At 28.9% G+C, this 10,529-nt stretch overlaps 1 protein-coding gene across 1 annotated transcript in view; it reads left to right on the plus strand.

Annotated features, from left to right (window-relative positions):
• LOC106472311 (voltage-dependent calcium channel gamma-5 subunit-like) overlaps nt 1–5,909 on the plus strand; it is an 89,445-nt gene extending 83,536 nt beyond the window's left edge. Inside the window, exon 4 of the mRNA XM_022401692.1 lies at nt 4,140–5,909. Coding sequence (XP_022257400.1) covers nt 4,140–4,681 — 542 coding nt within the window. The 3' untranslated portion in view covers nt 4,682–5,909. The remainder of the gene's footprint in view (nt 1–4,139) is intronic.
• The last annotated feature ends 4,620 nt before the right edge of the window (nt 5,910–10,529 follow it).

Consider the following 10,529-nt stretch of genomic DNA (forward strand, 5'->3'; position numbering starts at 1 on the left):
AAACAAGCTGAAAGTGTATTTAATGTAGTGAGAGATTTTAAGGTGATTACTTCTTTAGTCTTATGTAGCAATTAAACTTCGGAATACAGTCACTACTCAAATATGTTATCGGTTCAGATGAAAATAATCACATAATGGCTGTGAATGTGCTATTTTGTGGGAATATCATACACTACTCAAATATGTTATCGGTTCAGATGAAAATAGTCACATAATGGCTGTGAATGTGCTATTTTGTGGGAATATCATACACTACTCAAATATGTTATCGGTTCAGATGAAAATAGTCACATAATGGCTGTGAATGTGCTATTTTGTGGGAATATCATAACAGGTTTTTAATAATTATTTTTAAAATTACATGTATAAAATACTGTTTGATAAACGTTAGATTGTTCGAAATAAAAACTTCAATGTTAGGATGTTATTAACTTGTTGTTGAATAAGCAAAAGAGGCGGTCATGAATATCTTAAGTTACACAAATGTTGTATAGTTATGGCTTTATTAGTGTTGGCTGTCAGGTGAGATAGGAAAAGGTGCAGTATTTCAAGAATAATTAAAGCAAATATTATAAGATACTTGTACAAAAAACAATAGGAATCTTGACATGACTGAAGTTTAAATCTTTTTAAAACTATATAAATATTGTGTTCTTATATTTTGAAATATACAAGATTGACAGTTGCAAAACTGACATTTTTTTATAAAGTGAAATTACACAATTTCGAGGTACTGAAAAGACAGAACGATTTTGCAAGTAATGCTAGGAAGTAGTAATAGTTATATTGGAAATTAATTTAATATCAATTGCTAGTTTGTCCACTCTATGAAATAAAGATAATTACTTTGTTAGCTGATAGATATTATTTATATCCATGAAACTAAAATATCCAGTTAATTTGTACTGAAAACAAATGGTTGGTTAGTAAGCTAGGTAACTTAGCAGCATTTGTTATAAAACATAAGAAAGATAAACGGAACACGGTTAACTAATATAAAAATACACACACATACGCATACATATGTATATATACATACATTTATTTGTATGCTGTTATACACGTGTATTGATGAAGCAATATTGTTTGCTGAATTTGATGTATTGAGTTGTTGAACATGAGATATCTCAATTAAAGAAACTAAAATATGATAGTGTATTCCTAAATTAATCCAAGAGACTTTTCCAAATTGATTTCCACATAATACCTGTTAGAAGCAATTATCACAAATACAATTAATAAAAAAACAATTGATATAAAGTATATTTAATTTTTTTCTTGCAACACAGTAATTAACTTGAATATAGTTTTGGAAAAAAAAGATAGCAACTAATAAAGTGTGATTTTCGTTTTGTTCTTTAGGTTTTTAAATGTACTTCGAAACCACTCTATGTAGAATCTGTCTCTGAAGTGCTCTTGATCAGCAAAAATATATAAGCTTTCTTTTAAAGATTCGGTTGATATTGGATGTCCATTGGGGATGTAATTGGATGCAACTTTGTCTTGGACTGCAAAGGAGGATGGGCAGATAAATCCCAGAATACTATTGTCTTGGAACGTTCTTAAAGACTGGGTGGGATTACTTTTCAGTCAAGCCTTTTATCACTACTACTACTACCTCCACTTGATCTTTTAGGATCCAGCTAAGTTTTTATGACACATATCACTCTTTAACTTGACATTATAGACACAAAAAGAACACAAAGTTTTCTTTTATGACTATATTATTGCCAAAGTGAATAATAAATAACTAGATGTACTGAATTAGCAATGGTTTATATTGATAGAAATGGGAGCTAAAGCATCGAAGTGTTCGAAAACAAATACCTCTAAACTACAGCACGTTGAATAAACCAATATTATTCGTTTTCTCCCCACCCATACCCGGTGGTCAGAAATAAGTCTGAGGGCTTATATCGCAAAATATCGGGTTTTAATACCGTGATAGTTAGAGCACAGATAGCCTATTGTGTAGCTGTGTGTTTAAAAACAAACACATAAAAATTAATCTATTATGTACTTTCTCATTTTAACTAAGTTTAACAAATCCTTTTTAATATTTCATAAATCGTTATTCTAAAAATATTTAGCCTGTAATTTTAAATTTCTTATGTTCTATTTTACTTTCGGCTTTCCTTCATCAAATTTATATCGTTATTATTATTGTATATAGTCTTGATCTTTATACAAGGTAGCATTATGCTAAATTTTTTTTCTTATCTGTCGCTAAATTAGGTCTGTGTCATATCTTTTGTTAATTTTTAACTCAGTTATAACTAACTTTGATAATATTGTTTGTTTGTTTTTTGCTTGTGCTCTGTATACATGCTATTTTTGTGTTACATTGTTTGTTTTATCGCTATGAAAGCCCTCATTATATTGTCTTTCATATATTAATCAAAACCAGTTGCAACGTTTTTCCATTTTTCTCTTCTACTCAACATTTTTAGTATGCTGAGTAATTTAATTATTTTTACAACTATTTAGAATAAGTTGATTAAATGCTGATTTATTGCTTTAGCTATATCGACAAAATTATGTTTATATGCTAATTTTTTATTATTATTATTTATTTTATCTTTATCTAATACAACTTTCGATGACGAGGAACCCATCGTACCTGATGATGACAAAAACTTGTCGAAACGTTGTACATTTGCTGTTATGTTAAACTTATATTAAAGTTTTTCTTCATTACCGATTCAAGCCGTCTCCAACCATTACAAATACAACTTTGTTAAACGTGATTAATTGTTTCTTCTCTATTTAAGAGGTGTTTGTTATTTATTGACTGTTTAACATGAAATTTTATTATGATTTATAATTTTTACATTTTCTTGCTAGGATATTATATAGCTTTGGTTTGTTATTCTTATCTCTGTCTGAGGTCATTTCTAAGATTTAAACGATGAAACAACTGAACATGATACTTATATAACGTTATTTTACTTCAACCTTCTTATTTTATTCGAATTTTTACTTACGACTACATTAAAGTACGTTGTTTCTTGTAACTGTTCTTTATTTTTAGCTAAGACTATTCTTTTCCTGTTTAATCTTAATTTCTAGCAAAATCGAGTTTAAAATTTCCTGATTTATCTTTACCATCAGAACTATACTTTTCCTACGTTTCTGCTTCGCAAAAAAAGAAAAGAAAAATTTTAAATTACTTTATGTTGATTTTTATGTAATCTTTATCCAAAATGTTTCGTAACGTTACTTTCTTTACTTTTATTTTAAATGTAATTATCGGTGGACAACGTTTTATAGTGTTAAATGAAATGTTGCATTCGTATTTTCGTGTACATTTTGTTTAAGAAACAGACGTAAAATCCACTAATGTTATACTGTTAAATCGACCACTAAACATTGTTAGATAATCGTGATACGAAACATAATCAAAGTACCCAAACCTAATATAAAAGTAGATAAATAATTAATGAAAAATATTAGATGTGGTAATTTAGGTGAGTTCATCAAATATGTGTGGTTTTTATAATAAAATAGGTTAGTTTATTTAACAAATATAGAGTTAAGAAAATAATTTCGTGTAACAGTATTTTGTACTATGGGTATATCAGGGTAGTATTAAAAAATCAACCATATAATGTTATTTAACTTCAGAAAAACAGCTTGTCCGGGTTAGGTATGTATTGATAAAAATGCTGAACCAAAATTAAAACTAAATGGTTAAAAGATGTATTAAAAAAAAGCTTTGTATTTGTTGATTTATTTCTGATTATTTCTAAAATTTAGATAAAATACCTGTAATATTTATAGAAAATACTGATCATATCACTAATGGAACTACAACTGAGAAAAAATATCTTGTTTAGAAAAAGTAATGATTGTCGAATGGAAGTATTTTGAGAATTTTGTTTTAAGTGACTTTTGTCACTTAAAGTAACATAATTAAGCTATTTACTCAGATTGAGTTTGATATATATATTTTTTAAATAACCGTACAATTGTAAAATTCTGCGAAAATTGTATAAGAGCTACTAAAAATCATTTTAATTTGATTATAGATATGCAGTTCGTTTTATATTGCTTTAAAATAATAAATGAATATTTGTAATCCCTTTTATACATTGTGTAACAGTTATATTGAACTTTGTTTATTTTCTTTGTTCTTTTAGGTTTGCTAGTTCTAATGGGTGTGGTTATCTTTATTTCAAGTTTTAAGGCCGAAGTCGGTAGTAAACTCCAGCCGAAATCTTCTTTCAAGGGCCCGATGTTTAAATATCGGTACGGTTACACCTTTGCCCTAGCCATTGCTAGCATTCTGATGTGTGAGTTATCTGGAACCTTTGCTGTTTTCTTGTATATTCAGTGGTATAAGATTGATTCCAAGAAATGTACGGAAAGATTGAAGTATGAGGATTTTTTACACTCTGCAGAAGACCATATTCCGTGTAGGCGCCATCCACGTGGGAGAAGTAGCAGTCGGACGAGAGATATGTCCCGAGAAGCTTCACCATGTCCATCTACGAGTAGAGAGCGTAGCAATACAAACCCTGGAATACCATTATCTGAATCCATGAGAGACTTGGCTTATTACAATTTCCCCCCGTTTTCTAGGGACTCTACATGTTACACTGTCTCAACAACAGTCGACATCAACAGAGAAGGGTCTCGTGATATCGTTTTAGAAACATTACGGCGTACAACTCCAGTGTGAGAACCTACTCTAAATTCATTAAAAAATAACCACGTTTCTGATGCAGGAATTGACAATTATTTGACCTGCATATCACCAGATAAGGAAGCTTTAAATTAACTATGACTGATAAAGACATAATACTTTATACATAAATTAATCTTAAGGTTTGGTTCTCAAAGAATTTCTCTAAAACTTCAGTCTTCCTAACGTAGATTTATGCTTACTTACCCCCAATTTCAAGAAACACAACTGGTGAAAGAAACGGCAATAAGAAGTCGCTGCAAAATGATTTTTATCTACACAAAACAAACGTTACCAAAGGTAAGGCCACCTGGTGAAGAAACGTTATTGAAACTAATATCCCTAATCCCACCAGCCAAAAAAACATACAGAAAAATGTTTAATGTTAGACCATGTCCGTAGCCGATATGCTCACACCTTTAACCCGTGTGCCTTCGGTCGTCTCATCTGTATATCCTCTGCTACATTATGATTTAATAGAAACGTGTTTCCTTTTGTTTTTGTATCATCGCAAGAGTGAAAACTTACTTTGTTGATTTATATAAACTTTTTCATAAATGCTTCTATCATCAATTACAAGACACGTGTTATAAAATACATTACAGCAAGCAACTCCTGAACAATCTGACATTTCTAAAAAAGTACACACAATATGCATATCATTAAAATAAACGAACAAGGACTTCGAGCATTTGAGCTGAAAATCATTAATAGCAATTAGTGGTATTTGAGACTGTGAAGCCTTAAAATTATATTATGTTTACAAAAGATTGAAATGCGTATACCTGACTGTGTGTTTCGTTAAGCCGATTATAAACAATGAAACAGCTAGAATATCCACGTTAACAAATTCTTAATAAGTAGACAACAGAAAAATGATAAACTTACACTAAAATGTTAAGATTATCAAGTTGATAAACTTAAACATTACATATTATTAATATTCACGCAGACTCTGATTTAAAATACCTTAAAAGTATGTTTAGGGAAAATCGGAATACAGAACTTGTAAATGTAGTATTTCTTTATACTAACAAATACGATTACAACTTATGAAAGTAAATACCAAGTAATAGTATCAGTAAAACATTTAACCTCAAATATTCATATATGATATAATATTCATATTATATTACTCATTGATCACGACTGCAATATAAGTTAAATTTCTAGTTATTGTGCAAAGCGTTTATAACTCTTTTTTTTTCAAGATTTTTGTTCAGAAAGTTTGTTATATGAAATTCAGGTTAAGAATAAGTTGCATATATTCTGAATTACTTTTGAGATTTATAATATATATATACATGATTATCTATTTTACCATCTAGCAAATAATACTATCATAAAAGTTATAATAAAATACTCAAACTATACAATAACGTTTTGTATTCGAACGAGGAAAAACTAATTTTACATATACCTGTTTTGTTTAACGTGTGTGATTTTTGAATATTTGGTCATACTATATCACTACTTAAACTTAAAAACTATTCCATAAATTTCTGATTAATAATCTAGTAATGCTTTATTATGTTTCACAAATAAAGTGCTTTAGATTTATAAAGATAAAAAAATTGAATAGATTAGCTACTGATGTAGTCTCATTAACGTGACTGGTGAAATTGAGTAAGGTGAAACACATCCTTTAAAAATAGTCGTATAAGTTTTACACTTCATATGTATGACAAACTAATTTTCAAAACTCTAACAGGGGAAGTTATTATAACCCAAATATAACAATAGAACAAATAAACTAAAAATTTCATTCAGATTTAAATCTAATTGCAATTAACTCGTAAAAACAAATCATATACTTCGTAGGTCATATCAAAGCCTCTTCTTGTTATTTCTGTTACTTTGTTTTTACACTCATATATGTTGATTACAAGGTTTAGTGACGATTTCGTTAACTATCTTAATACTTAATTAGCCTCAATACAGATATTGCGAAATACAGCTTTTGTTTAGCAGTTTAAAAACCCACACTACACTATATAAGTAAAGGAAATAGAAAAAACACCATTGTTATTATAAGCTTGTTTCCAATCTCTTACATGGAATAGAAAAGCAAATGCAGCTTCAAATGGTATTTGATAGCTACAACAATATAACTGTTAGTATAATGACAGGTCTTCATGTAGCTTAACCGATCTTTTGAAAATGGACATTTATAAGCAAATCAAATGGAGTTAGTCAATTCTAACATATTTTCACTAAGAAAGAACTTCGTGAAAGACGAAATTTTGTAATTTTGTAAAGCAAGAATTTTTGAGCTTTTACTTAATCTATATAATTATAAGAACTTAATGCCGTAAAGAAAACAAGTTGTTTAATACAGATTGTATAAACCCTTATAGTCTCTAGCTATCTTGCAGTTTTCATATGTTTAAAATATCGTATGGTATACGATGATACGTTATTTCAAGCTTAGTTTTCTCCAACCCTGATGAGCATCTTAAGACCTTAGTCAGTTCCTCCGTGGACCTCCACGAATTTTAATAGCTTTGTGTAGTTACTTTGGTAATTGAGTTTGTTTCTTCTTTTTAGGAAAAATTTTATTGTACTGCAGCACATTAATTTGAACAAAATCTGTAAAATTATTTTTTGGACATTTTTATTGCATTACAGCACATTAATTTGAACAAAATCTGTAAAATTATTTTGGGGGAAAATTTTATTGTACTACAGCACATTAATTTGAACAGAATCTGTAAAATTATTTTTGTGGGAAAATTTTATTGTACTACAGCACATTAATTTGAACAAAATCTGTAAAATTATTTTGGGGGGAAAATTTTATTGTACTACAGCACATCGATTTGAACAAAATCTTTAAAATTATTTGAACTAGAGTAAAACCTGTGAATATATCTGTATACATTTGAGAATAAATATCTAGAATATACTGAATGTTAATGTAAGCACGATGTACATCCAAGTACGTTAAAATATGAGAGAAATCTTAAAGCTGAATTGTTTGAATTCGTTATTTGAATGTACATTGTTTATAATAAGGATTATCACCGATTTGTTTTATTAATTTTCTGTAGAAAATTAAACTAGCAAATAAGTAATTCTCAAATAATTGTTTTATAAGCTACGCATTATCTGCCTTTGACTACTACGCTGTTTCTTCATCTACTAAACTTATAATCCCAAAACTGCAATGTTACGCGAATAAATTATTACCAAAATAAAGAAACTATTTTATTAGACCAATAATTCAGTATGTACTTTTGATAAATATTTATGATTTGTGCATTGTAAAACATATCAATTTGTTTTATTTAATTTCGACTTTTATATATGAATTTTTATCTAGCTCTTTCTCTTCACTATTAAAAACTATTGTTCTATTCGGCGTTTTTATTTGGATTTTCAAAATGTCATTGGAATGGATCACCTTGATTAATGAATGTAGGGATATGTGATATTTAAATATATATAATAGGCCTGGAAGTATTTTGTTTTTATGAGTTTCACAAAATATATTCAGTCACTCTTGCGTAAATAAAAACTATAAAGTGCATATAACTGAGTTTCTTTAATAGTATCATACCAAACTTAGTGTTTACATTTTAATTACAAAGAACAGTTGAGGAAATATTGATCATTTTATATTATTTATTAACTGTTTGTCATATAATATTAAAATTTATAATTGTTACTGTTCCAGTCTATAGAGTTGTGTGTCATGATTAAGGTTTCATAAATTTGTTTGGTTTATTTTTTACATGAAACCCATGCGCGTTATAATTCACAAATAATTTGTTTCCCAATTTCTTCCCAAAAGAATATTATACAAACAGCTATAAAATGTTGTAGAGTACTGCGAAGTTAAATTTCTTGGCAGTTCTTAAACCAGTAATAATTATTCATTCAACAATACGAGTTGTTGCCTTTGTCTTTCCGTTTAGTAGAGCAGCATTTCATAAGTTGTCTGCAGTATTCAAAAATTACTTAATGTAAAGTAAAATATTGTAGTTGAATTTAATAGAACAAGCCCAGTTTAGTTATAAATGTGACAGCATTTACAATTATTACAGGCTATCGTAAGTGTCACAGATTAATTTACTCGTGGTTCTTGGCAAATCATTGCACTTTCCTTGACAAGATATTATCTGACTTTGCTTAAACTGTGAAGTAAAACGTTTGTTTACGTTGTCAGCTTTCTAGGCCAAGTTTCATAACGATGTTTCATTTCGTGTTGTTACTTTCTTTTAAATTTCTTATTATTTTAAATAATGCCTCTCGTGAAGTTGATCAGCAATTATTTCATGTCTCTCTCCGGTTAACGGCTTGGAAATGGTAGACATTGTTTTAGAAATTATGTAGTTTTACGATTGATTAAAACTTGATGTGCTTTTCTTTCTATGTTAAACTTTTATGTAAAACGAAAGCTAATAAAACGCTCCTATAAAATATCATGTAATTTCTTTTTCGATGTAACATGAAAATATTTTACCAATGTGAGATCATATCTTAAATACAATGATTACAGATGTCAAGTGTAAAAAACAGATGTCATGTGTAAAAAACAGATGTCAAGTGTAAAAGTCATCTAATGGTGATAGATTTATTTCATCTATTCATTACCTCCGATCGAGAAATTGTTATCTAGGTATGTTTAGTGCTTCTTTTACGCCCAGAAAAACAAAGAAAACTATTTCATTACACATTACCTAGGTATATATATATTTATTTATTATAACTATTGACTTTAGACAAAAAGCTCACATGCAGGTTGTTGGAATCCGAACTGGTGTTGACTATTCTTCTAATCCTATAAATTACATTATTATTCCTATGAGATCTCCTAATGTTATGAGCGACGTTAATATTTTTACAAAAGCTCGATTCTTAGAATAAATTCTTAGATTCAAATTTACTTGTAGCTAGTTTAATAATTCGAATAAGCAGATACTTATTAATTATGTAACCATCATATATCATGCTGAATTGGTAGCAGAAACAAAAGTGCAACATCTGATACTCGGTCACCTTATTTAAAATAAAAAACAACATTAACAATGTTTGGCTGCCGACGGCCAACATTAAATTACTTAAGACGTTTCAACAGCTTTATGGTGCCATCATTAGGAGTGAAACATTAAATAATTTTTTGCTAACTACAAATAAAGCCTTAACTGGTGTTAGTGCACAGTTTTCGAAAGAAATATTAATTTATTATGTAAATTAACATATTTAAAGTTTATAATGAGTCAAATTTCTTTCTTATGAAGTTCTCCATGTATGTTTCACTTCTGTAGGTAATCGACGGTCAAATATAGTATTTATTGTGCATTGTAAACGTTGTTTTTACTCTATATTTTACTTTCCACAAGCTACCTTTACTGAATTTACATTACCTAGATTTAGATATGTAATGTTGATGTCAATGTTTGTACAATAATTTTCTTTAGAAATTTATGACTTCCCTCGTCAAGTAATAACGTTTTTTTCATTTGTATATAAATGTATGTGTATATATATATATATATATATATACACATATACTACAATATAAAAGTTGTTTCGTTAATGTAGTTTTTTTTTTAACAAAAGGAAATATTTTCATTCTAATATGTTGTTATTTTAGTGCAAAGCCACAAAGTAGGCTATTTATGTGCCTGGCATAGCCTTGTGGTTAGAACTCGCAATCTGTGGGTCGCGAGTTCGAATTCCCGTCACTGAACATATTCGTCTTTTAAGCCATGGGACGTTATAATGTGATGGTCAATACCCCTTTTCGTTGGTGAAAGAGTAGCCCAAGAGTTGGCGGTGAATGGTGTTGACTAGCTACCCTCCGTCTAGTCTATCACTGCTAAATTAGGGATGGCTAGCG

Source organism: Limulus polyphemus, unplaced genomic scaffold (genome assembly GCF_000517525.1).
Source record: "Limulus polyphemus unplaced genomic scaffold, Limulus_polyphemus-2.1.2 Scaffold119, whole genome shotgun sequence".
Classification (NCBI taxonomy): domain Eukaryota; kingdom Metazoa; phylum Arthropoda; class Merostomata; order Xiphosura; family Limulidae; genus Limulus; species Limulus polyphemus.